At 34.8% G+C, this 27,900-nt stretch overlaps 3 protein-coding genes across 7 annotated transcripts; 1 reads left to right on the top strand and 2 right to left on the bottom strand.

The window, feature by feature from the left end:
- Nucleotides 1–307: 307 nt before the first annotated feature.
- On the top strand, nt 308–9,751 carry LOC132038966 (uncharacterized). 5 transcript variants are annotated; one of them, XM_059429471.1, is made up of 16 exons: nt 308–487; nt 1,999–2,328; nt 2,422–2,550; nt 2,766–2,973; nt 3,283–3,429; nt 4,399–4,473; nt 4,564–4,635; nt 4,805–4,876; nt 5,024–5,095; nt 5,184–5,255; nt 5,689–5,760; nt 5,846–5,917; nt 7,328–7,471; nt 8,130–8,204; nt 8,432–8,578; nt 9,332–9,751. In XM_059429471.1, the coding sequence occupies exons 2-16, from the start codon at nt 2,095–2,097 to the stop codon at nt 9,517–9,519; spliced, it is 1,779 nt and encodes a 592-aa protein (XP_059285454.1). In that variant the 5' UTR covers nt 308–487; nt 1,999–2,094; the 3' UTR covers nt 9,520–9,751. The 5 variants fall into 5 exon arrangements, with proteins under 5 accessions (XP_059285454.1, XP_059285457.1, XP_059285458.1 ...); XM_059429474.1 differs by having other exon boundaries at nt 8,133–8,204; XM_059429473.1 differs by lacking the exon at nt 308–487 and adding an exon at nt 1,003–1,282.
- A 793-nt stretch (nt 9,752–10,544) lies between these two features.
- LOC132040959 (protein PHOX1-like) lies at nt 10,545–15,642 on the bottom strand. The gene is made up of 3 exons (XM_059431658.1): nt 12,731–15,642; nt 12,404–12,639; nt 10,545–10,640 (listed from the first exon to the last, which is right to left on the bottom strand). Exons 1-2 carry the CDS (start codon nt 14,883–14,885, stop codon nt 12,491–12,493), a joined length of 2,304 nt encoding a protein of 767 aa, XP_059287641.1. The 5' UTR covers nt 14,886–15,642; the 3' UTR covers nt 10,545–10,640; nt 12,404–12,490.
- A 9,191-nt stretch (nt 15,643–24,833) lies between these two features.
- On the bottom strand, nt 24,834–27,418 carry LOC132040204 (cell division cycle protein 48 homolog). The gene has a single exon (XM_059430832.1). It carries the CDS (start codon nt 27,397–27,399, stop codon nt 24,958–24,960), a length of 2,442 nt encoding a protein of 813 aa, XP_059286815.1. The 5' UTR covers nt 27,400–27,418; the 3' UTR covers nt 24,834–24,957.
- Between the last annotated feature and the right edge of the window lie 482 nt (nt 27,419–27,900).

Genomic DNA, 27,900 nt, shown 5'->3' on the forward strand with positions numbered 1-27,900 from the left:
AGTTACACATAAATTGAGATAAAAAGAGTATTAATTTAAGCTAAGTATCATGACAAGGACACGTAGTACTATTGATACCGTAAAAATACTTTATGATGCCTATAAAAAAAAAAAAGTTAAACCTAAATATAGACATACTATTATTATGGTAGGGTGACAAATCATACTAATACACAAATGAAAATGACATAAACAAACAACACTGTACTAGGAATAAAGACCTGACATCTCTTTTTTTTCTAATCACACAAATTTTGAAAAAAGTTTCTCGTATCTTCTTGCTAACTACTATATATAAACAAATCAAGTCCTATAAATGACTCATCAAAAATGCAAACAAAGATCTGGACAAGTGGCACATAACCAAATAGTTTCCCTCTTCTTGCCACCACCACCATATGATAATTGACATTAAAAATCAAATTTTTGTATTTATCAACTGAAATCAGATAAAGGATCATTTTGTTGAGTACTTTGGAGCTTTAAGGTATGAAAATACATATTGTGATTTTTGAGTGAGGCTTTTTTTTTTTTTTGCATGCATTTATGGTTTTGACGGTTCATTTTTGATTGACTATGATTTTTTTTTATGTTCTTTTTTTCCTACCCCTTATTTATTATGCTTTAAAGTTTCAATCATTACATGTATTTGTGTACTTTATAGGTCTTTGAGGTATGGAAATTTTAGTGGAAAATACACACTGAAAGTTTGTTATTGTAACTGTTTTGAGTGAGTCTTTCTTTCTCTTTTGCATGCTTTTATGTTTTTGAGGCTTCATTTTTGATTGGCAATATGATGTTTCTTAATTTTTATTTTTCATCCTCTTTATTTATTATGCCTCAAAGTTTCAATCTTACATGTATTTGTGTACTTAATTTTTTTTTTTTTTTGGGGGGTCTTTGAGGAATGATATTAGTGGAAAATAAACACTGAAAGTTTGCTAATGTAATTTTTTGAGTGAGTCTTTCTTTCTCTTTGCATGCATTTATTGGAAATATGATGTTCTTTTAAGTTTCTTTTTCCTACCCTTTATTTATTATGCTTTAAAGTTTCAAACTTTACATGTATTTTTTGTAGTTGAATAGTAGAAACAAAGAAACATGGACAAGTGGCACGTACCCAAATAGTTCTTCTGTTCTTGCCACCTCTTTGGTTCCTTGTTGTCTCTTCCTTCTATGGTTGTTCTAATCATAACTGACATTAAAAATCAGTTTTTTTAATTTATTTATCCTCTGAAAGTAGATAAAGAGTCTTTTTATAAAGTGCTTTTGGGCCTTTAAGGTAAGAAAATTTTAGTGGAAAATACACACAGAAAGTTTATTTTTTGAGTGTGTCTTTTCTTTCTGTTTGCATTCCTTTTTTTCTTTTGATAATATGAGCTGCCTTTATTTATTAAGCTTCAATGTTTCAAACTTTACATGTATTTTTACTTTGAGAATTGAGCAGTAGAATGAAAGAAACTATTAGTATATGAGTATACTTCTATGGGACTGTTGAGGAAGTGGAGTTTAAGGTTGTTTCCTTGTTTGATAGAATGAAATGGTGTTATAGTATCTGCATAGTGTATTTTTTTTCTTTTTTATTGTTGTACTTGTGTTACTTGTTAGGAGAAACGTAACTGAGAAATTAGTTTAGACATTCTTGAATATAATTGAGGAGAAGAAAGGAAAGATTATATTTTGAACTGCATCTGCTATACTATTTATATTTGGATTGTCTTGAAATAATAGAACTTTTATGTTGTTAGTTTTGTTTTCTAACGAATAGTTCTGTATAATGTTAATTTCATTCCTTTAATGAAGTATCAATCAGTGGCTGAGTCAACCCTTTTCAAGGTCACTAGAAATGTACACTGTGTAGATAGGTAGTAAATTTTTATTTATGTATGTGTACTATATGTTGAATCCCCTGTGTTTTCTTCGTGTGAAAATCCTGACTCCGTCACTGATAGCAATATGTGGAAATGTTTATGTGTTTAGAATGTCTCTGTCTTCCAGGACTGATTTTGAATGCTCATGCAAAATTGCTACTAAGACATATGGGATTAGTCTATTCATAACTGAGCCGTAGAACCATCTATTTTGGAGCATTTGATGATAGTGAGTGAGTCTTATCAAGGGAATTCCTTGATGGGGAGTATTTGTTCATGTAAAAGAGACCACTATGCTGATGAGAACATAACTAGAAGAGGCTTCTCTACTAGATATTTCAAATTGGGGAGCTCAAAATGGCTAGAGTCCTCCCTTTTTCTGCCCGGCCCGTTTTGTCAACTTCAACGAAGGAGTTGTCCGTCCCTCATGGAATTGTGCATTCGTAAAATATGTGAGGTAACTAAATATATCTCTGCTACATCCCTTTGAGGTTCATGGTTGAGTATTTGTGTTTTTGTCCAGGAAATCTTATGCTCTCTGTATTAACAGGACATCGACAAATATCGTTCATTTTCGATCCTCCCGAGGGACATAAGCCAGTTGATATTCAACCATCTGGTCGACTCGTGCAGCCTCTCTGATAACTGTATTGAGGCTTTCAGAGACTGCGCCCTGCATGTAAACTCTCGGCTTGTATTTAGGAAGTTACACATTTGGGCAGTCAGGCAAAAATAATTACATTTCCTAGCCAAGTGTATAAAAAAAATATACACTATTTATGTATATTATACATTGATATACGAAAAATATACATTTTCCGGCCATTATTTTGGTAGACGGCTATTTATGTCAATTTCTCTATTTTTATTTGATGGTTTTATTTTTGTTGACAGGATATGTGCATGGGAGAATGTACGAGAGTTAACGATAAATGGTTGGACGTCATATCTTCACAAGGATCGTCATTATTATCTGCATATATCTCTAGCACTGAGGTTACAGATTTTGGTTTAAGCCTCCTAAGGAATTGCTCAAACCTCCAAGCTTTAGGTTTGGATTGCTGCGACAAAATTTCTGCCCATGGCATAAAGCACATCACCGGTAATTATCGCCTCTCCCTCAAATGACAGATTACATGCTAATCTGCAGAATGTAATTGCTTTTATCCCCCCCCCCCTCTCCTCTTCCCTTCTATATCTAGTATTATTCTGTTTGTTTTCTGTTATAGCTTGCTGATGTCAGCATGAATGTGGAAAGAGTTGTAATTGAATTCTCTATTTGCTTTCAAGTGTTATTTGTCTTCGACATTGGCTCATTACTTAGTGGATATACCTCTCTATCCCCCCCACAAAACTGAAACTCTCTGTGCTAGAATTTCTTCTGATGACAATCTATTATATTGTGCTTCAGGTTTTGGAAACTTGACATACTTGGGTTTTAGAAAATGCTGTGGGCTTAGTGCTGAAGCAATGAAAAGTTTATCCAGCTTAATGAAACTAGTCAAGTTGGATTTTGAGCGATGTCCTCAAATTCATGGAGGCTTTAACCATCTTGAAGGTTTGTCGTTTTCCATTATTTACCTGAAGAGGAAACATTACGTTGTCTTTCATATTTGGCCTCGTTTCCGGTCATATAAGAATGCACTGCATATGTCCCTCTTTTCCTTGGTCGTATGCTGCCAGTTAAGCATTTAGCTCCGACGTGTTGATACATTTTTTTAATTGTACTTGTGAGTCAAGGTCCTAATATACAACAAGAAATTCTTGAGTGGAATGAGAGTGGTTTATCAGGAGAATACCACTAAATATTCCGTGCTGTTCTAGAGAACTGGAATTAGCAATGCAAAATAAAAGACAGATGGGCGGGGCCAGCGGCGGATCAGATTTAAAATTTATGGGTTCAACTTTTAAGGTTCTTACCGTTGAACCTATTACTCCCTCCGGTCCAAAATAACTGAGGTTTTAGACTTGGGCATATGGATTAAGGAATTCATCTATTTCTAAAAATTAAGAGGTGTATTGACTAAAGTACGCTTAATTAAGAGGGGCTTTGAAACTATAACAACCATTAAATTTGTTCAATGAATTAAGAATGTGTCGAGGGTAAATTTGGAAAAAGAATAAAATACCTTCTTGATAGACTAAAACCTCAATTATTTTGGACCAACTTTTAGAGGCTATCCTCAATTATTTTGGACCGGTGGGAGTATATTTTTAAAATTATGGATTTAGACCTACTATCTGTCGCAATTTCACTGAATTTTCTATACATAAATCTATGCTGGCGGTAGTAGATTTTTTCTTTTAAAGAGTAGGAGTTAGTGGAAGAAAGACTCTGTGACTGGTCTTGTAAAAGGACTAGTGGAACCTATTTAAAGGACTTACGATTAATGAATTAAGTTTGTACTTTTTGTCTTTGGTTAGTTATGCTTTTAATTGATCTTCACTATGTCTAACATAGTTTTTGCCGTCATAAATTAAGTTTGGTTTTCAGCACGTCATGATAGTTGTTTCATTTAACTTTCAGGTTTGACGAATCTTGAGTCTCTCACTATAAGAAGCTGCAAGTGTATTATGGATTCAGACTTGAAGCCTTTTGCAGGTATATTCTTGATGAATATGCTTTAGAATCTTCATATATGTCTCCGAGCTTGTTTGATATATTTGCCTATATTCACACAATGTATTTCAGGGCTCGTGAATTTGAAGGAACTTCAGATTTCATGTAACGACATAACAAATGTTGGAGTGTCTTATTTGAGAGGTACCACTTGCATCTTTTGCTGTTATAAACTTCTGCAATGTCCTCAAGTTGATTGCACTTTTTGTAGTTTCGCTGGTTTGCCTATATCGGATAGTTTTGGTAAAACATTTAAATATGTGCTGTCATTTGTTAGGTTACATCTTTGTTTACCCATTTTGTTCTTTAACAGATTTAGACAAACTTGTCGTGCTAAACTTGGAAGGGTCTGATGTTACTGCTTCATGTTTGGATTACCTCACCGGTCTGTTTCTTTTACTGTGCTTATTTCCATGTTGACATGATTTTCTGAAGTAAAAGAGAGAAATTGTCATGGAATTACTTTTCTATTTTAAGAACTTTTTCTGTCACGTTATTGAAGTTTCTGATAGTTCCTTTTATCGTAATGCAGCTCTCACTTCACTGAAATCTCTAAATCTCAATAGATGTCATCTAACAGATGACGGATGTGAGAAGTTTTCGGGTAAGTGGAAGACATTTGTTATCTTCCATAAAGAACTGAATAAAGCAAAACCGTTCCACATCTATAGCCAACTGTTTTGCGTCTGCAGCACTCAGCAATTTGAAAGAGTTGAATCTGGGATTTAACAATATCACCGATACATGTTTGGGACATTTAAAAGGTCTGTAATTTTTCTTCTTTAATTGCCTTCATTTGGGGTTACATGACATTTCAGCTTTAGTTTCTCTAAAATTCAGATCTATCATTTAGTTGATATCTATCTCACGGAATGTTTTGCTGTTATCTAACTGATCTTGTTGAGTTGAGACTTCCATTATGGGATCGAAACTTGAAAAGCAATATGACCTTCCTCTTACTTAATGCTCTCATGCCAGAACTTTATTGTTTTCATCTTAAACGAACTGCCGGTATATTTAGAGTTGATTTTTGTCTCACGGGCTGCTGCTTTATTTGGAGTTTTGAGATCCTTTCAGGCTTAGTAGAATCGTGATGTGAAAATTTTCAGTTTTTAGTTAGGTGGTTATGTCTATCCGTTTAATCTTTCTCCCATAAGTTTTGGTTATTTATTTCCTTTATTTTACCTAACATTGCAGGGCTGACAAAATTGGAAGGCCTCTACTTGGATTCTTGTAGGATTAGCAATGACGGTCTTGCTCATTTAGCTGGTATACGCCATAGAATTTGGTTAACATCGGTCGACCAGGAAGAGAGCTTTTTTACTCTTATAGACTTATGTCATTGTCTTTTCAGGCCTTTCAAACTTGAAAGCTTTGGAGCTGTCTGATACTGAAGTTGGAAGCAATGGAATCCTTCAATTCTCTGGTTGGACTGTTTACCCTACTCAGCACAACAACTTTTCTATTACATTATGGGGCTTTTGGCATCGCATTGGCTAATGGCTTTGATATACTATATGTTAAAAAGTCTGTTGTTTTTCCTTTTATGCCAGTTCTCACAGTAACAAGTTAATAGTAACTTATAATTAAATCTCACTAAAAATGCATCTGCACAAGTTGATACGCTTGCCCCGAATTTATGAATAGCTATCAGAGAATCAGAGTAGGACTTAAGTTGGTCAGATTACCAAAAATCCTATAGGTTTTGGTTTGAATTGCCTGTTTAGTAGGCTAATAGCTCGTTTAATGGCCAAGCTTCTAAAATCAGCACATTTTGAAGAGTGTTTTTCAGAAGTGATTTTCGAAAAAGTATTTTTGGTGAGAAGCAGTTTCTGTTTGGCTAATTAATTTGAAGTACACTTTTGAGCAGCAATTAATGTTTGGCCTATAGCTTTAAAAAGTGCTTTTCATTTGAGGAGAAGCTACTCTTTTCAGCTTCTCAAAAACACTTCTGCCTCTACTTAAGGTACTTTTTCTTTTCTTAAAAGCTTGGCCAAACCCTCAACTTTGAAAAAAAAAAAAAACACTTCCTTTAAGAAGAAAAGAATTTCTGGACTGGCCAAACACCTCAACTTTGAAAAAAAAAAAAAAATCAAAAACAAAAGCATTTGGCCTTGGAGAAGCTTGTCCAAACAGACTATAAGAACTACCAGACTCTTAAACATTTATGTTTGGAACTATTCTTATTATCAATCTTCAAAATGCAATGCTCAACTTTTATTTCTCTATTCATACCTGTACATCCTGTTAAATTATCTTTTAGTTCTTTGTGTGTTCATTTGCAATTAAAGTGTCTTTGACTGATTTGAAATTAGTACTACTTTTGTCCCCATTTATATGGCATTATTTGACTCGATGTGGAGTTTAAGAAAAAAAAGACAAGACTTTTGAAACTTGTGTAAAATAAGCGACATACTTTTGTGTGGCGGTCAATTATCTCACTGGGGGTAAAATGAGAATTTTGAAGTTTAATTGTTTCTAAACATAGAAAGGTCGCATTCTTGTTAGGACATGCTGAAAAGGGAAGTGTGCCACATAAATTGGGACAGAGGGAGTAGCTATGTAACGTCTCCATGTGTGTTCTGCATTTGTTCTTTTCCCTCTTCCTTTTCCTTGTTCAATGAGTTCTTATGTTCTTGTTATTTTTTCGACTGAAAATGGCATCTGCCTTCATTGACGAATTTGTTATCAGTGATTCTCTGTACACACTTTATGTATTTTCACATTTCAAAGACATCAATTTTAATCAAAACGTATAAACTCTTATCGCAGTAAGTTCTGATTTATTATTTTGTATATATGATGATGTGCTGATTTGAGCTATTGTATGTTTTAGGGTTGACAAAGTTGGAGGATCTCAATCTCTCGTTCACCTCAGTAACTGACAGTGGTTTGACAAAGTTATCCGGATTGACTTCTCTTAGGTCACTTAACCTTGATACTCGTCAAATCACAGACTCAGGGCTTGCAATTCTCACTAGTAAGGACTAAAATCTGTTGTTGTTTCAATAATATGAGGTGAAGATTTGGAGAGCTACTCATCCTGATCTTGTTTAAAGGTGTCGTGTCCGTCTTCATTAAACACTCTGAACACATGGATTTTACTGTTGTGCATACGCCTCTGTGCTAATTATATTCTTTGTAATCTATTAAAGGTGCATGTGTGTGTGTGTGTATCCAAGGACACTTATAGATATGTTTCTAGTGTACAATGTCTACAAACTCAGGTTAATGGATATTCTGGATACTGCTAAGGAGAATAAAGATCAGTGTCAAATAAGTATCAAATATGTATCCGTAAAGCCTTGAAAAACCAGGCTGTGTGGTTGGACTTCTTTGATTAATAGTGGGATTAATGTTCATTTTGGTTTTTTTGTGATCCTTCAATTCATTGTTATATTTTCGTCTGTTACTGACTTCTCCTTTACTGGACAACTCTTATTGTAGTTGAAGTTAGAACTTCTGAATTTCCTCTGTTTTCTATACAATATTCTCTAGTGGATCTAGTAGTTTGGTTTTGAGATCTCTTTGCCCTATTGATTTATCGGTTGCTTAATGATATGCAGGAGCCATTTACATCATGGTTTTTTGGTTTATGCTAGAAATATTAATGTGTAGCTTTTTCTGTCATATGGAAGCAGGTTTAACTGGATTGACTCACCTGGATCTCTTTGGTGCTCAGATCACGGATTCCGGGACAAAGTATCTGACATGTAAGTTGAAGCAGCCATTTGTTTTTTTCCCCCTAAAGTAATGTTAATTTTTCCTCTCTTTTCTTAGTCTGTTAAGTTTTGAATATGGAGTAGGAATGTTCTTATCATTTCTTTACAGATGGTAGTGAGGATGAAATTTCTTGGCGATCTTGTAGCCTCACTACACACTAATGTTTTTGAACTTCTGCTCTTTTTCCGAATTCTCAAGTGTGTGCATGTCTCATCAGATTTCAGAAGCCTCCAATCGCTTGATCTCTGTGGTGGTCGGTTGACGGATGCTGGTGTCAAGAACATAAAGGATCTTTCTTCTTTGATGTTGCTGAACCTGTCACAAAACTTGAAGCTAACAGATACAGCCTTAGAGTTTCTATCAGGTAACTTTTGATTTCTTTCGGCACATGAAGCACTTCACAGTTTGAATGCTTGTCAAAGCTGCTGCTACGGATGATTGATTCGGAACTATAATGGCAATTGAAGACTTCAGACATAGTTCATAAAGAAAATAGAACTCTTAATAAGCCAAGTTTCTCTCGACATACTGGTGTACCGTGCTTTTCAATCAGCTTAAACCAAATACCACAATGGTGAATGCTTTCTCAAACAGTAATAGTGAATTTAGTGTTGTTGCGTGCTTCGATACACCCTCATTTGGAGGGATGGAATAGTCTTGCTACTGCAGGAATATGCTAGAAAAGAAACACGATTTTACCTGTCTGACTTTTTTACCCATCATTGAGGTGTTCGGATAAGGGGAACCGTAGAGCAACAGCATAGTTGTCTCTGTGTGAGCTATAGGTCACGGGTTGGAAGCCATGGAATCAGACATTGATGCTTGCACCGGGTAAGCTGCCTACATTATACCCCTTTGGGGGTGCGGCTGTTTCCCGGACCATGTGCAAAGACAGGATGCTTCGTGCACGGGGTTGTCTGTTTATTGAGGTGTTCGGACCACTCTGCCTCACTATTCTACTTTGGTACATGTACTTCTCACCGATACAGGTGTAGGTGTTGGGTAGCTGTGTCAACTGACACTTAGATAGTTTGACTGATTGGAGAAAGCTGCATAAGTGTTTTCTCTCTCATAGTTATCCTACTTGATTAACAAACATCTCATTTTGAAAATGCAGGATTGACATCACTGGTTTCTTTAAATGTCTCAAACTCTCGTATCACCAATGAAGGCTTGCAGCACCTGAAGCCTCTCAAGAATTTACGCTCGCTGTACCTGGAATTCTGTGGGGTGACAGCATGTGAAATCAAGAAACTTCAAGCTACAGCGCTTCCAAATCTTGCGCGATACCGCCCTAATCAATGATAATAGGTTATCGTGGATGTGACATTATAGATGGACAGCCTTTCTGGTGTGTAAATAGACAGAATAACACCAAATGGTTATGATCTGCACATGTAGTTTACTCTGTTTGTAGTTGTTTAATACTGTTATATCCAATAAATAGAATAACACCAAATGCTTATTATCTGCATATATAGTTTACTCTGTAGTTGTTAAACACTGTTATATCCAATATAAAGTAATAATCTGAACTTGTGCATGCTTATCTGAACGCGTATCGGTAAGGACTACGTCGATGTAATGAAAGTGAAGGACCCACGACAATGACAGAACGCCATGAATAATCAGCTCGTTTGCCAAGCAGAGAGAAATCTTCAGTCTTTGCCTTCAATTAAACCAGAAAATGACTTCTTTCCAGGCTTACATTATTTCCTTGTTCTGTAGTTAAAGCAACTTCACCTTTTTTGTGCAGCTATCGAACTTTCAGGGATTTCTCAGGTATCGATCAAAATCCAAGAAGTAAAATCCGAGAAATAAAAGAACATAAAAACAATTGTAATGTTAATACTTTCAACATGCTTCTTGAAACTATGCAGTTTTAATACAACTGAGGCTTCTGCCAAGAGTGGTATTACATCCTAACCAACAATCTGGAACACCATACAAACAAATAAAGTACATAATTACTCTCATAATGTTACATCAATGCATTCAAGAACTCTATCTAAGACCCTATTTATGACATCTCTAAAACTGTAGAAGGCCAACTGACACAAAATAGCACAATGAAAGAAAAGCTTATGACAACTAAAAGTTCCAAACAAATATATCCCTATCAGAAAAGAATGCCTTAGGACCCTTCCATGAGCCAAAAGGAGAATAACTATAAACTAGTGAAGGAGTTCGCTACTCGCTTTGAGGAACAGCTGCACCAGTCAAAGACGATGACGACTAGGCAAAATAAAGAAAAAGGGATTTTTGCCTCTTCATCTCCTTACGAAGGAAAACAAGTTCGTCTTTCTTTTGTCCTCTTCTTCGCGATACTCTAAAAACTTGATGGAACGAAAAAAGGTAATGAACAATCCAAGTGTCACAAGGTCCAAATCCCAAAACCTGTATTAACAGCTGATGCACAGAGATTCCTGCAGAACAAATAGATGCAAGACCTCTCAGAAAAAGCAGGGAGAAGGAGAAAAACAATGTCTATACTCTTCTAAAAAATTAATCACTAAATTCATTTGCAAGTATCACTGTTAATGCCTGCTGTCAAGACTAAGCATAGTTTTCAGAAGTACAATGAGGTTTTAGCAAGAAGTTATGCACAGGCAACTGTTAAAGGCTCTTCAAGTAAAGATTTTAGAAAGCTGCAAGGGTTGTTATGACATGCATAATGCTTATTCAATGGATACCAGCAGCTATCTTGCTTGGATTCTCTAAAAATGCTGTCGCACCCATGTTGGATCTCCCGAAAATGTACTACTTTTGGAGGATCCTAACCTGCACCCGGCAACATCTTTGGAGAGTCCGAGCAACACAGACCAACAGGGTGCAATGGTATGGTTCAAGCCAGTGCGGAACAAACATCTAGCAATCACAAGGATGTTGGAACAAAGAGTCCGTCCAGATATCCGGGGAACAAAAGAAGGGGTGAATATATCTTGGTGACTGGATGTTACACATAAGAAAATCATTTATAAGCTAGAGTTAGTCATTGGTTATTGATTCATTTCGAAACAGATTATCATCTAATCATCCAGGCAAAATACAAAGTAGTATTTCCCGAGTAAGTCTTTTAGCCCTATATGGAATTGCTTAACGAGTCACAGAATTCAGAAAGATCTGAACTAGTAAACTCCACACTGCTTCCAGCAATATGTGAACTCCACGAAAAGGAAAAATAAAAAAAAAACTAAAAAACAGAAACTTTATGCCTTTCTGCCTACAGCAATGTATGTAAGAAAATCGTTATTCAATCTCTTTACCCCATGAAAAAACTTTTGCAGGTATTGACCATACTTCTTGCACGTAATTGTGAAGTGCTAATTCATAGAATTAAGTATTAATGCAGCCTAACCACAAATCATTATTCAATCTCTCTACCACATGAAGACTCCGAAGAATAGAGTAATAAACTTTAAAATACAACCCAAAGCATTAAATGAGCGAAACTTAGATATGTTGAGATCAAACATAAGTTGCCAGACCTACTTGGGGAAAGCTTATTTTCTACCCTTCACCCCACCTACCTATGGAACAAATAACAACGATCTGATAAAAATCTTGAAAAAGGAGAAGTGGCAACAGAGAACAAAGAGTCAAATACAAACTCAAACATCCGCTATTTACCAACAGGAGTTAAAGGACCCACTACCAAAGAACAGAATGTATCATTTCCCAGTCATAATGATCTCAGATACTAATATGGACCTTCATATCTGAGATGAAAGCTCCAACAATAACAGAGCCAGGAAAGTTAACTGCACTCTCCATGGTATTAACCTTCATTTCTATCACGATAAATAACTTTGGTCATAAGCATTAAAAGTTTGCCCATGGTCAAGCACAGATACTAGCCTAGGGGACTACGAAACTCAGAATCTAAATCCGCCTCCTCCTTTTTTTTCTTTTTTTTTTTTTTTTTTTTTTTTTTTTTGCACAGATACTTGCCTAGGAAACTCGGAAACTCAGAATCTAAAATCTTAAAGTATCATCCAGTATCCTTTGGACAGAAGAGGCAAGTATGAATTTCAGGTTTTCTTGAAACATTGATTTGCATTACAGAATCCTAGCAAGGACATAAATTCAGAGGTGCATCCAAAATTTTCTTGTGATCCACCGACTCCAGTTATATCTGTGTATCTAGAACTGGTACCAATGAATGAGTACGTAGAAACAGGATGGTTACCTTCCCAGTGAGTATAAGCAGATTCGGTGCAACAACAACGGTAATAGCGAGTTTCTTTCTTGATTCCTCTGACACCATAACAAGAGCTCATGCTAATTCAAGGGCATGATACAGCTTGGAAACTCGTCGCCGAAGCAATGGTTCCAACCTGAAAGAAGGTACCCCTCTTTCCCATCTTTTTGCTTCATACATCTCGTTCCATGCCTGTACTATCTCGTCAATATTGAATCCCAGCCCTACAAACACGACGAATCAGAAACATTTCAAATGATATTAAAAAGAGACACGAATAATAAATAAGTTTAAGGAAATATCTTCCAGTTTCACCTTCTGTTGCAGTACTGTTGGAACAGTGATTCTTTATCATAACAGCAATATCTGTCGGAGAAGCTCCGGCTAATTCGAATTTTTCAACAGCAACTTCCACAGATTCTTGCCAGAGTGGAAGCCCAAGTTTGAACTCCATAAGTGATCGTTCGTATAGCATCGTACCCCATAGTAAATTTATCTGAGACCTCATATTTGCAGCCTGCTCAGTAGCTTCATCTGCAGATATTCCTTTGAACAAATTCTCCGACTTCATCTTCTGCAAATGCGTTTCTGATAATTCGTTCAAACGTTGCTCCTCGGCTTCCTCCCACATCTGCATACCTTTTTCCATATTTTCCTCAGCACTGTTATAAAGCTGAATAACTTCAGTAGAAAGCCAAGAATCCAAATCGACACCAGCGCTAATCGCGTAATACCAAGAAAGTTTTGCCTGCTCAAACTGCTGCTGCCCTAGAGCAAGGATACCTTCATAAAAATTTGGTTTGATATTTAATGCCTCTTCATATCTCTCTCCTGCTTTTGAATATTCTTTTAGAGCCCAATCATAAGCAATTTTTATCTGAGCAAGCAAAGATTCTCCCGAACTATCTTCTTTCAAGTAGACCCTCTTCCGTGCCCTGGACATATGAACATTACCCCAGTTGAACAATGCCAAAGCAGCCATCTCCTGAAACGTTTCTCCAGCTGTGCTGAAAAGGCATTGTGCTTCTTCACTTGTGATTGCCTCCTCCATGGCCTCGGAGTATAGCTTCATTCCAACTTCATGGAGATCCAGATAAGCATCGGACTCAAATCCAACATAGTTCTTAAACAAATTAGAAAACTGAAAGATCCAATCATTAATGCAAACTGGTCCATCATGCAATTCCTGGCTTCTTTCACCATTTCCATTCTCAACAATTTTATTATGATCGTCTTCCACCCCTTTGATCTTCTTATAGAAAGGATCCTGCTCCGGATTAACTTCCACGATATAGAATCTTATAGAACCATGTTCAACAGAAGATTCAGCCCACCTTAACTCCTCGTTTGTCGTCACTGTAACTAGGTCACCTTCTTGGTCCCGATACTTGATTAGGACTGCTTTTAAGCTCGGGAAACGATCATCTATAATCTCCCTCAGTGTCAAGATGCTGCAGTTCAGAGGAACTTGGGCCCATCTTATGTCTTCCCCGAACACTAGTTTCACCGTCCTTTTTGGCTCTTCTTCTGGGGTATGACTGATAATTTCCTCCACCACCAATTTATCTTCAGTTTTCCTCTCCTCATTGTCCTCATCTTTGTTCTCCTCATTCCGATCCTTAGCCTTATTTACCTCGATCTTGTCCTTACTCTTCTTTTCCTTACTCTTGTCCTTAGCTTTCTTTCTCTTCATCTTGTCGTCAACCTTTTCTTCCGGAGTCTGGTCTTTATCCTTATTTTCATCAATCCTAATCTCAACTTTCATCTCCTTAGCTTTCCGTTCCTCAGCATTCTTTTCCTCATTTCTGTTATCATCTTGCTTTAAATCGATTCCGTTGTCGAATTTCTTCTCGTCCGCCTTCCCGTTAACCATCTTCTCCTCTACTTTCTTGCTTTTCTTCTTTAGAGCCTTACTTGAAGAGAAAGGCGGTTCAACATATTCAGGTACCGGAATCAAGTCAACCGGAACGTCATTCATCCCAATGCCTTTTTGCTCGATGGTTGTTTTCACCCTCTCTGCAATCTCAGTCGCCATGAGATTATTCGGCTCCATCTCAAGCACCCTATTCACATCTCTCTGCGCCAAATCAAGCCTATTTAGAGCCTCATAACACCTAGCTCTCTTCAAAAGTGCCTTACTATATTTCGGCGCGACTTCAAGAGCCAAATTGCATTCGTTGATCGCCCTCGGGTATTCACTAAGTCCCATCTGCATGTAACACGCAGCTATATTACTACGGAGGTGCGATACATCTATGTGGCTCCGCGGAAGCAACTTGATACCTTTGTCATACTTCAACATGGCACCTTCATAGTCCCTTTTCTGAAATAACTTATTCCCCTCATCTTTAAGTTCCTTTGACATGGCAATGAAAACTGCAGTGTCTTTATCAAATGCTCTTGGACTACTACTATTTTCACCAGATTTACCTCCTATCTTTTTCGACTTTTTCCAACTTTCCTTCCCCATTCTTAGCTCAACAATTCCAACTTTCCCAAAATTTATAGCTTACAATAGAACAACTTAAACTAATTTCAATCCAAGTCAATAAAAATAGAAAGGTAACAGGACCTAACTGGTACAAAAATTGAGTCTTTGCACCAGATTAGGAATCAAAAACCAAGTAACAGGACTTAACTGGTATAAAAATTGAGTCTTTGCACCAAATTAGAAAATCAAGAACCAAACTCAAAGACTACTAAAATCAATCAAGAAAAAAAAAAAAACCCAAATAAGGAAATTTTTCACCAACCCAAAATAGAAACTTAAAAACAGGACAAATCCACCAGAACCAACAAGCCAAGAAACCAAAAAAATCCAATCTTTTTTACAAAATAACTTAAAGAACTGAGATTTAGCACCCTAAATTCAAAAGGGTATTCTTCAAAATCACAAAAACACAAATAAAACAGTATATATATCCAATTTTTTTCTCCTTTAAATTGTAACAGCTCAATAAACAAGCAAAGCCCAATTGAAAGAACAAAAAAAAGACACCCTTTATTCAGCTGTAAATAATTCTTCTCCTCAACCAAGATTCTTGTTTTTTTTTTTTTTTTTTTTTTTTTTTAAATATTGTATTGAGGAAATAATTAAAAATAACTTATCTGTAAATATTCAGCTTGCTTTTGAACACTCTTCAATTTTTTTTTGCAGATTTTATGGGACTTGTGTTTTCTTTGGTTTTTCCACAAGGAATATATGCTCTGCAGAAATGGAAAAAGAAAAACCACAACTAATGGCTCCAATTGTTATTTAAGTTGGAAAAAAAATTAAATTTTAAAAATAAAAAGTAATAAAAAGGGTGTCTTGTACCTTTACGTAAACGCCACCAAAAAACAAGTCAAAGATAACATTTTTTTTCCGTTTCAATTTGTTTGTTTTATTTTTCTTTTTAGTCCGTTTCATAAATAGTAAGTTATTTTTTTTTATATAATTCTTTAATTTTAACTTTCTGCGTGACATATTTAAGACTACAAGATTTAGAAATCTTCTTTATTTTCTTAAATTTTATGTCAAGTCAAATCCCATAAATAAATTAAAACGGAGGGAGTAAATATTCTACCTCTCCTCCATCCAATTTAAGGGCCTGTTTGGAAAGCCACCCAGGTAGTTGGAATTAGGTGTAATTAGGTGTAATTAACTTTTCAATTTGTTTTATCTTAAATAATTAGATCGAGTGAAAATTGAGTTTAATACTTGTCAAAACTTAGTAAGGATTCTCGAGGGCCTACGACATTTTTTCACTTTTTTACGAAAACTTTTCACTTTATTTCTTTTTAATTTTATTTTAATTTGTTTTATTTTTTATTTATTATTTAATTTATTTTTAAATTTTAATTTCTTTTCTTTTCAAAAATTTTTATTTCTATTATTTAATTTCTTTTTTATTTTTCACTTTTTAATCATTTAACAACCAATATATTTTCTTTTTATGAAATTTATACTACAACCAAACACAACGTATTTTTTCCAACTCCAAATTATCAAATAAAGGGAAAATTTAGATTGTGTTGATTTGTTTTTCGGAAAAAAAAAAATAAGGAGAAGGGAAAAAGAAAGATTATGTTGATTTTGTTTCTTGTTTTCTGGATTTTTTTTTTTTTTTAAACAGAGATTTTATAATTATAATATTCTATGTTCCGACAAGTAAACGTGGGACCCACTAACCGTGTAATCCTAGATTGTGCGGGAGTTTATGCAAATTAGATTGTCTCTGATTTTTTTTTCGGAAAAAAAAAATAAGGAGAAGGGAAAAAAAAAGAAAGATTATGTTGATTTTGTTTTCTTGTTTTCTGAAATTATCCCAAAAATTTTTTTTTTTTTTTTTTTTTTAAATAAAACAGAGATTTTATAATTATAATATTCTATGTTCCGATTGGTGAAATAAATCTTGTGGGACCCACTAACCGTGTAATCCTAGATAAAGATGATTTGGGGCACGTTTGCGGAGCGTACAGATGAAGGCAGCTCTGTCTGTCTCTTCTCATTCTTTTTCTTCTTATTTTCTACCCTTTTCCCCAAAAAAGAATCAAAAGTATTTTTCTTTTAATTTTCAAAACATGAATATTATTCTTTTGTTTCAATTTAATTGTCTGTTTTTTAAAAATTTTAGTTAAGAAAATGTTATTTTCTAGAATTAGTAACTTTTTTTCAATATCTTACCTGATATGATCACAAGATTAAAAAATCATTTTTTGCTTAAGATCACATGGTTCAAAATTTCTATACCTTCTTAAGCCTTGTTCCTAACCAAACTAAGCCACATAAAATAAAATAAACGACCGTTTCACCTAGTGTTCGGTACCTATTTTGGGGTCCTAACGTGGATTCAGCTATCTATTTTCGCGAGCTACTAATTCGAAATTTGTTATTTCATTTTGGGGACCCACTAATTCGCGTGGAAAATCTTAATTTGAGGGTTAGGCGTTCCCCACCAAGAACGACTCTATTTTCAAGACTCCAATCCGAAAGCTTTAATTAAAAATGAAGAACTTTTTGCTCCACCATAATCATTCGAGGTATAAATCTTATTATCCAACATATTATGACATTGTAGTCTTTCTCAAAAATACTAGTAACAACAATAATAATTGTAACAACGCAAGTACCTAAGTAGTCTTTCTAAAAAAAATAACAATAATAATTGCATTTCAGTTCCAAACAAGTTTGTCCATCTTGCATGAGTCTGATTATAGGTTCCTCATAGAGGCAATGAACCAGTCGATGATCAACCATGTGTTCCGTGAAGGAAATGCAGTGGCTCATCAGCTTGCACATCATGGAAGTAGACAAGTACTTAGGGAGGAGACTAATCACATTGACTGTTTTTAAAATGCACCATCAGATTTTATTTATCTTACTTTCTGCAAAGACTATTTAGGGATTGAATCTTTTCGATCAATCCCGCATTGTAATGACTTTTAATTCCCAATCTTTAATATGCTTATTTATTCACCAAAAAAAAAAGAATAATGTTTTACTTATATTGTATTTTTAAGAAACAAAAAGAAGAAGAAAATAAGGAAAGAATAGAGCTCCATCTATTTTATCTTGCTCCCTTCCCTTTAATAACTCGATTCTAGTATACAAGTGTTACATGCATATAATATATATTATAAGAAAAACTAGAGGAAAATATGAGTAGCAATATTTAGTTGGCGTAATTGTTTTGACTATTCAAACTAAACTTGTAAATTTAGCAACTCTGATTGTCCCACAATTTTAAAACTTACAACAGTATATAGAGGATGGTATTTGAAGCATCTTGTTTACAAATTATTATACCGTCTTTTTTCGTAATGATTTCCGTGCAAGTTATTAATTAGTACGTGTCCGAAAAAATTTCGTAAAATGCAAGTCCATTTCTAAAATCTTGCGATTATACCAAACTATATATATTTAATTGATCATAGCTAATTGATTGATATAAATTTAATGTACAAATACGTATAATATATCTATTATTTTTACAATAACAAAGAAACATCTACCACGAATCTTAGCTTTACGCAACTGTCAAGAAACTTCCTAATAGGTTACCTTTTCCTTTTTTAGCGTTAGAGAAAAAAAAAATGAAAGGAAAAGTCGTCATATATAACAGAGAATCAACATAGAAAAATTAAGGAGAAATAGTGAAAGGAATCTACAGAAAAGGGAAGGCCAGCGAAGCATCTTCTTTGACAAATTACTCAATTCTTATTAATTGATACACAAAGTTTACCGTCAAAAAGAAGTTAATCAATTATAATGTAGTTTAGTTTATGTTTATTATACGTGTAAAAGACTTTTGTCAGTATTGATGTAAACGATCTTTCCTCTTGTTTGGCTATAACAAGAGATCCTAAATCAAGTACCCAAGGCAACGAAATTTAGTTCACGAGGCTGCAGCGCACCGAAATGGGGTATCGCGACAAGAAGTTCCTTACTTTAGTTGGATTTCATTGGTGCCACCTAAACGGTAAGTAGGTGATGAATGTGTGACGTTTGGACTTGTTCCAATCGAGTTCCAACAACACATTTCTTGGAGCAAGTTTGTTTGATGTTGCGTATTAGAACTCATTAAAACTCGATCCACATTAGTATCGTCGATAAAAGAAAGGCATAACACATAAAAAAGCTTTCTTCAACCAGAAGAAGATGCCCCTCCAATTTTTGGTGTGCGACAAGAAAAGAAGACCAGCTTGTATAAAATTGAGCATACGAAAACACAACGCCGACTTGAGCATTGACTTGGCAACGACATGGCCCTTCAAATTTTATGTGACATCAAGATCGCGTCGGCGTTGTGTTTACGTTCGATTTTATACAAGCTTGAGAGCGTCTTACTACAGACATTTAAAGGAGCAAGATACTTTAATACTTTGGAGAGTTTTTATGTATTATCTGCAGAAAAGAAATGAGGAAAACTTGAATACCGTTATACCAAAAGAACTACTAGAATATGCCAAATCAAACTTTTTTTTTTAAATGAAATATATATATGAAGTTACCTAGATATAATTTAGTTTATTTTTACTATATGTGTAAAAGAATTTTGTTAGCATTGGTATAAACGATCTTTCTTCTCGTTTTGCTATAGCAAGAGCTCCTGATTTGAGGCAATGAAATACAGTTCATGAGGTTGCAGTGCAGCGAAGTGAAGCAGGCACAAGTTTTTTACCTTATGGTTGATAAAAAAATAAGGAAAACTTGAATACCGGTATACCGAAAAAATTACTAGAGTATCCCTAATCAAACGTTTTAAAAAAACAAGGTATATAAGTATTTATTTTTCCAAAAAAAAAAAAATAATAACTAAATAAATACTTCACATAAATATGGCGATTTAAAGACAGGCTGGAAAAGTTTATGGTGAGAGAAACCAAGAGGAGAGAGGAAGTGATGTACTGTGGGGTATGAAATATGTTCGACCTCTAAAAAGGAAGTGCACGTTATCTCCAACTCTAAATGAAACTGACAAAGTGAAAGACATCATCACGTGTTGGAAAAAAAAAAGGGCAACAAAACTCCCCACAAATCTGTTGGGATCCACTCACTACCTACCAACCGTTAATCCCCTCAAAAGACAACAAAATTGTAGGGAAAATTGTCTTTAATGTAAGTATTGGACTTTAATACGTGGTTAAAGTGGTCAACCTGACTTCCACCTCGTGCAAGGCAACTTCCCCTCCACCAAAACCCCAAGTGGAAGTCTTCAACTTTGTGGTTGGTATTTTTCTTTTCTTTCTTTTCTTTTGTTTGTTAAGTTTTCCTTGTAAGAATATACTCCTGTCTCAATTTAAGTGTCTTAATTTAACTAAATACAAAATTTAAAAAATAAAAAGAGACTTTTACATCTTATGGTCTTATATTAAAGATGAGTGTAGTCATTTAAATCTTGTGATCTAAAACTTGTCAAAACTTATTAAATATAAAAAAGCAGTATTACTCTTTTTGCGACAGACAGAAAAAAAAGGAAGACACTTAAAATGGGAAGGAGGGAGTAGCACATTTATTTCCTTATAATTTTAGACTATAACTTTGTGGTTGGGCTCATTTGGTTAAGTTTTCCTTGTAAGAAACAAGTTATCTTTCCTCGATAACTAATCCCAAAATTTTAAAAAATAAAAAGAGACTTTTATCCTATGGTCGAATTGTTATCCCGCACTTTATGTAAAGGATAAAAAAAACACTACAATCCCGGAGATAACTTATTTCCTTATAATTTTAGGAGGCTCATTTGGTTGGGCAATAGTTATCCCGCGATTTTATCCCAAACCAAACGGGATAATGCGAGATTAAATTTTTATCCCAGTACTATTCTTGCTTATCCATCATGCCAAACGACCCCTAAGGTTTGTTGGTACATGGGATAAAAATAATAATTTCGGGATAAGCTTTGAGTTTAACTTTATTTCATATTTGGTTTGAGGTATTAGCTAATGTCAGGATAACCTTTACACTAAAATGATGGAATTAGTTATCCCATATAGTAGGTGGGCTAACCAGTCTCATGGAATATCTCTCACTATCGTACCAAACAACCCCTAAGAGTATAAGAAACACTAAAAATATGGATAATGGCCCTTTTGATCCAATAAATTCTAATTTTAGTCATATTCGACAAAATATATTTAACCTTCAATTAATTGAAATGTGTGTTTTGGACCTTTAGATAGAAAAAAATACTATATTTGGAATATTTTTAGAACTATATTAGTGTCGAATATGAAGTGATATTACAAGCTTAAAATAATTACATGATTAATTAAGTGGTGAAACACTTGATAATCATGGTAAATTTGTGAATATTCACAAGTAAAGGGATTAAATACACATTTTCAATTAATTGGAGGTCAAATGTACTCAATTAGTTGACACAAGAATTAAAATTAAAATTTATCAATAACCGAGGGACCAAAAGTGGTATTAACCGGTGTTTTAAAAGGCAGGGCGTGAGGCGGAGCGTTTTATTTAGCAGGGGATGAGGTGTAAGCCCCATAAATCTTTAAATTTTAAATTTATAATGTAGTAAACAGGGCTTGCCTAGTGCGGGTTATCTCTCCTGTGTGGTTTGTGAGCTATCAGCGCGAGTGGGTTTAATTTCTGCCTACACTGCGCGGCTGAAGGGTAGCGGATGTGGGTTCCATGTCATAAAAAAAAAAAAAAAATAAATTAAAAAAAAAAAAAAACTTAACAAGATGATTAAAGAAACTCATCGAAAACAAAGCTTATGATATGATTTATAGTTATAAATAATGAATGAGATAAAAGCTAATATGAGATGCAAATCAACTCTAACATCTTAACTTTCAAACAATAAAAGAATCACAATTACTGAAAATATATTACTACTCCATCATACTATGCAATTACCTCCCTGGAAGAAAACAAACAATAAACTTTATCAATATTATAATAAAAACGTCACTCCTTCATGAATAAAAATAAAATTACTTTCAAATAGCAAAATAATAAATGGGAAATTTCAGAAAAGTACACTTCGCTGACTTACATTGCAAAAATATAGCCCAAAACTTATATTGCAAAAATGTAGCCCAAAAACACTTTTATACAATGTTATACACTTATATACAAAAAAATAAGTACATTATGTATATAGGTGTATTGAAAGTTTATAATGTGTAGGTATATACACCAAAAAATATAATTATACAATATTATACACGAAAATACGCACTTATACACATTTATACACAATTATACAATATTGTATAAGTGGGTATAAATATAGATCTAGACTGGTTTTGAATAAAAATTACACTTTTATACAAGATAGATACATTATTTATATAGGTGTATAAAAATGTATAATAGTGTATAAGAGGTGTGCATACACTCATATACAATATTATACACTATATACAAAAACTAACTCCAACACCATCAACGACGGAGCAGCAACAACGAAGGATCTTCCAGGCTCCAATGAGCTCGCTGCCTCTTTGACGAGCAGCAATAGACTTTCCCCCTTTCCGTTCATCTCTAGCACTCCCTCGAAGAGATCCCCCCGGAGTTCCGACGGAAACCACCAGCCATATCACCTCGCTCACCACCACCAGATCTGAGTGGATTTTTTCGGTGATTGAGAGAGAGAGAGAGAGAGGGATTGTCAATATTGTACCGAGGGCGTCTTTAGAGTATACTGAATCAGTATAGCTATCCTTCTTCTGACACAGCAACGCAATTTGAATTAGTATCAAAAGTAAGTACTTAATAATTTCTTTTTTCCTTTACTTGTTGATGTAAAATCATCTTCCATTCAATAGAAAATTCTTTCAATTCAACGAAAGAGATTCTCATATTCCCACAATTTAAGAAGTTAATGGTCGAGTAAGAAATAAGAGTAGTAGATCATATTCGATGAAAGAAAAAAATAGAATAATTGGAGAGAGAGAGAGAGAGAGAGAGAGAGAGAGTGAGTGGGTCATTTTTTGTAAGATTTTAAAAAGGTGGATCAATTTTGGTAGCATTGTTACCTTAATTAACATACAACATAATTAAGTCATAATAAAATATGATAATTTTGAGACATAGGACAACAACATGATGACCAATGACAAGTGAAGAACTGAAGATGTAAAATTCGGCTATGTATTTTTAAAAGAAATGTTAAGTGATATTCACCCTCACGATGTTCTTAAATAGTAAATATGTAATATTGCAGCTTGTCATTTTAATTACTCTCAATCTTCTTATTTCTATAGATGAAAAAACTGTTAAGCATCATTCATTTCTTAAAAAATTACGAGGGACAACGGTATTAATTAAGGCATTTAACACATAATTCGTGTAAGAACCGTTAGGCGAGCCTTGAGCGTTAGACGTGTTTAGGACGTACAGTCGGACACTTAAGATGTAAGTTTCACAGAACTAAGCCCCATACGAAAGTCTCGACACCCTTACGATGTTCTTAAATAGTAAATATGTAATACTGCAGCTTGTAATTTTAATTACTCTCAATCTTCTTATTTCTATAGATGAAAAAACTATTAAGCATCATTCATTTCTTAAAAAATTACGAGGGACAACGGTATTAATTAAGGCATTTGACACATAATTCGTAAGAAGCCGTCTGAAAGTTAGACGTGTTTTGGACACTTAAGATGTAAGTTTCGAACGTAACCTGCCCCCACACGAAAGTCTCGCTGTGTTTTGCCAGTGCCCCAAAACAGCCTTTTAAATCACAGGTGTTAACCCTTAAGATAATATGTTAAATTATTCAATTTCGTGTAGGAGACGACATAGAGTTGGCAAATCAAGCACCATTGAAACTCTTTTTCTTTTTGGATTGAATATTGCACGTTTATTTAGTCAATTAAAAACAATTTGACTCAACTAACATGTGTTAATTAGCTACAAGTAATGATCAGGAAAGATCAGTTTAGATAGAAGAAAAGATGGTCAACTTTAGAAGCGTCTTGGTTTCTTTTGCATAATGTCCTCCTCTTTTTTCCCCCTTTAATTTGTGTTGATAATGATACTTGCTCAATTTCTTTGAATTTTTATATTTATTCCAATTAATGCTTCAAAACCAAACCTGAAACTGACCCTACACTCATCTCAATTAAAAGCAGCCTCAATAAATATTAATGATATCAATTAATGCATATTTTTCTTTCCCCCTTTTTGAGTCATAAAGTGGTAACTGAAGCTTCTGATGTCATGTTAATGGACTATTACTACTAGCAAGAACATTTGTCTAATTTCATTCTACTTCACTTTAACCTGAACAGAATAAAATGAGTATTAAGATATTCCCTCTGGATAAAAAAGAGTGTCCATTTAGCAATTTGTACACTCTTTAAGAAAAGGCTAACTTCTAAAAAAAAATAGGTAATTTGACTAAACTGTTCTTAATTAAATAGTTATTGGATTTGATCACATAGCACTTACTAGGGGCAAATCTGAAAAAATAATGTTAATTCTTTCTTGATTTGATAAGTGAACACTCTTTTTTACCTAGAAAAAAAGGCTAAGTGGACGCTATTTTTTATCCGGAGGGAGTAATTGATACCAGTTAGTTTGGAATCAAGAGGTAATCGTTTGACTTATTGTATGTTGATATAGACACTTCTCTTTTAACTCCATGTACAATTGAACATATAGCATCAAATGGACAGAGTTTTTACCTAACATGATGCCCTTTCTCTTTTTATTTATTTACTGAGACATGATAGAAAAACAAAATCACTAGCTGTTATTGGAGTCAGTTTCAACTTTATGGTTAAAGAAATTGAGTATTAGAACATCAACTGAAAAGAAGTTGTTACTTTTTTCTAATATTACTGTTTACAAAGTAAAGTTGTCAAATTTATTCTCACAAGTTCTCTCTGAATTATTACTAATGTTACTATGATTATAAAAAAGTGTAATCTGCTAACACCAAGACACAAAAGGCTGAAATATTTTTACCAGTTACTCATTGAACTGAAACAAAAAGACTACAAAAGAGCAATCAACTATATAAAGCAAGGAATAAATGCAATCTTGAACAGAGAAAACAACAAAAAATTCAGTAAAAAGAAACTATAAGATCCTAATCATATAACTCAGCATCATCACAATCTTCAACTCCAGCACAATTCTCAAAAGGATTTTTCTTAGCAGCTAATCCTTCCATAGCATTGTTGTTGTAATTTGAGAATTTGAAATCTTTACCAAAGCCTCTTGACTGCTGTAAAGACTGAGCAAAATCAAGGTACTTCAAAATATCAAAATCACTAACACTTCTTCTAGCATACTTCATAGATTCCTCAAAGTGTGCAACTTTAATTTCTGCAACCTCTTCTTTCATATCTTCTTCCATCATATCAGGATTCTCCGTTCGCCTCTTCTCCCTCTCAATGTCCCTTTCTATATCTTCCCTCACCGCGTTTTTGCAAGCGCGTTGACATATTTCAGTAATGTCTGCCCCACTAAACCCTTCAGTCATCTTGGCTAGGAGTCTAAAATCTACTTTGCTTGAAACAGGCGATTTTCTTAAAGATGCGCGGAAAATTTGGTATCTTGATTCTTCATCAGGGAGAGGAATGTATATCAATTGGTCAAGACGCCCAGGCCTTAGTAGTGCAGGATCAATTATGTCTGGCCTATTGGTTGCACCTATAACGAAAACGGTTTTTTTGGCTGTCATTCCGTCCATTTCGGTCAGGAGCTGATTTAAAACTCTATCAGCAGCACCACCAGCATCCCCTCTGGAATTCCCTCTCTTAACAGCAATCGAGTCTAATTCGTCGAAAAACAGAATGCAGGGCGCTGATTGGCGTGCCTTTTCGAAAAGCTCCCTAACATTAGCTTCACTTTCTCCAAAATACATTGTGAGCAATTCAGGACCTTTGACACTGATGAAGTTTGCTTGGCATTCGTTCGCGATCGCCTTAGCCAGCAGAGTTTTCCCACATCCGGGCGGGCCATGAAACAGGACACCCTTTGATGGGGACATGCCATATTTCTCAAACAATTCAGGATGTTCCACAGGATACTGAACCGTCTCTTGAAGCTCGCGTTTGACAGTCTCGAGCCCTCCAATATCATCCCACGAAACATTTGGAACTTCAACAACTGTCTCGCGAAGAGAACAAGGGTTGCTATTGCCTAAAGCAGCCTTAAAATGTTCGTTACCAACCGCCATGGAATTCAGTACCTCAGCATCGATAGTTTCGTCTTCCAAGTCAATCACAGCCATCTTTTCCCTAATGCATTGAAGCGCGGCCTCAGTAGTCAACGCAGCTAAATCAGCACCAACATGACCGTGTGTGTCCCTTGCAACGCTTTCCAAATCAACATCCTCTCCAAGCTTCATGTTCTTCGAGTGGACACGAAGAATCTCAAGTCGTCCAACCTCATCAGGGACGCCAATGTCAATTTCCCTATCGAATCTCCCAAACCTCCTCAATGCAGGATCGATCGTATTAGGCCTATTCCTTGCACCTATAATGATAACATGTGCACGCGATTTAAGCCCATCCATCAACGTCAGTAGCTGAGAAACAATCCTTCTTTCCACCTCCCCGTGTGTCTTTTCCCTGTTAGGCGCGATGGAATCAATCTCATCGATGAAGATCATAGACGGTGCATTCTTCTCAGCTTCCTTGAACACTTTCCTCAAATTACCCTCGCTTTCACCAGCCATCTTAGACATGATCTCAGGTCCATTAATAACCAAGAAAAACGCACCAGTTTCATTTGCAACAGCTCGGGCTATCGTTGTTTTTCCTGAGCCAGGAGGTCCATATAAAAGAATTCCTTTAGGTGGTTTCACACCAATGCACTTAAAAAGTTGTGGATGCCTTAAAGGCAACTCAACCAACTCCCTAATTTGAGCCATTTGTTTCCTAAATCCACCAACATCATCGTAACCAATCGAATTCAATTGATCTTCATCTTCCCTCTTAACAGGTTCATCACCGACGAAAATCTCAGTTTCCGGAGCAACAATACAATACTCAGGAGGGTCAGTTTCCATAACCTTAAACTCAACACACCTCATACCACCTCGTACATTAAATATATCACCTTTCCTTAAAGGACGATAACAATCTTGAAAATAAGGTTTTAAATAAACTTCAAAAAGATCACCTGTTAAACCTTCAACAGTATCATCAATAGGAAGTAGATGAATTCTTTTTCCATACTGAATATTGTCACAAAGATGGATTGATGCAATGTCACCTAGACGTATACGTAAGTTGTTACGTACAACTTTGTTCATACGTATTTTTGGTTCTTCACATGTTTCATCAATACATGCAATACCAACTGTGTCTCTTTTTCTTTTACCTTTAATTAAAACAGTGTCACCACAAAAAAGTTGTAGCTTTTCCATTGTTATTGGGTTGAGAAAAACACTGGAATTTTCGTCTTTGATTGATTCATCAATTATGAGACGATTAGGTGCTTTTTTTCTAACGAGAATTGCTGTGCTGTAGTCTTTTTTCGTTTCTTTTGGTTCTTCACAAGATTTTTTTTGGTTTTTCATGGTGTTATTTTGTAGAGAAATCAAGAATTGGGTTTATGAAGGGTTTATGTGAAATTGGTGGAGGTTTAAGGGGTATTTATAGGTTTGTTTTTCTCTTTGTCCGAATGTGATATGGAGAGTTTTATTACTAGGAATTTGTTTTTCTTGGTAATTAAAGTTTCTATTTTTGTGCGGGAAAAGGACTTTATTTCTGTAGTCCGTTTTCTATAAGGAATAAGTTGGAAAAAAGGATCGTTAATTTTTTTTTTTAAGTAAATTGGATTTTAAAGTTTATACAAAATTTTGTATTTACTTATTGCATTTAATTTATCTCATTTGTACTAAAAATAACACTAGCTATCTTGCAGGAAAGACTAAAGAATTAGGAGCAAGTAATTTTGCATTCCCTCAACACAATTGTAATAGATCCTCTATTTTTTATTTTGGAGATAAATAAAATGCCCAGTTGACATAAATAAAATTGAAGACATGTCAACAAGTACAAATTGCCTCTTTACCTTC

This window comes from Lycium ferocissimum, chromosome 12, assembly GCF_029784015.1.
Source record: "Lycium ferocissimum isolate CSIRO_LF1 chromosome 12, AGI_CSIRO_Lferr_CH_V1, whole genome shotgun sequence".
In the NCBI taxonomy this organism is placed as follows: Eukaryota; Viridiplantae; Streptophyta; class Magnoliopsida; order Solanales; family Solanaceae; genus Lycium; species Lycium ferocissimum.

Excerpts from the sequence above, each read along its gene's own strand:
- LOC132040204 (XM_059430832.1), bottom strand. The coding sequence starts at position 27,399 with ATGAAAAACCAAAAAAAATCTTGTGAAGAACCAAAAGAAACGAAAAAA.
- LOC132040959 (XM_059431658.1), bottom strand. The coding sequence starts at position 14,885 with ATGGGGAAGGAAAGTTGGAAAAAGTCGAAAAAGATAGGAGGTAAATCT. Across the intron at positions 12,640-12,730 it reads CAACAGTACTGCAACAGAAG|GGCTGGGATTCAATATTGAC; the intron begins GTGAAACTGGAA and ends TCGTGTTTGTAG.
- LOC132038966 (XM_059429471.1), top strand. The coding sequence starts at position 2,095 with ATGATAGTGAGTGAGTCTTATCAAGGGAATTCCTTGATGGGGAGTATT. Across the intron at positions 3,430-4,398 it reads AGGCTTTAACCATCTTGAAG|GTTTGACGAATCTTGAGTCT; the intron begins GTTTGTCGTTTT and ends TTTAACTTTCAG. Across the intron at positions 5,761-5,845 it reads CGGTCTTGCTCATTTAGCTG|GCCTTTCAAACTTGAAAGCT; the intron begins GTATACGCCATA and ends TTGTCTTTTCAG.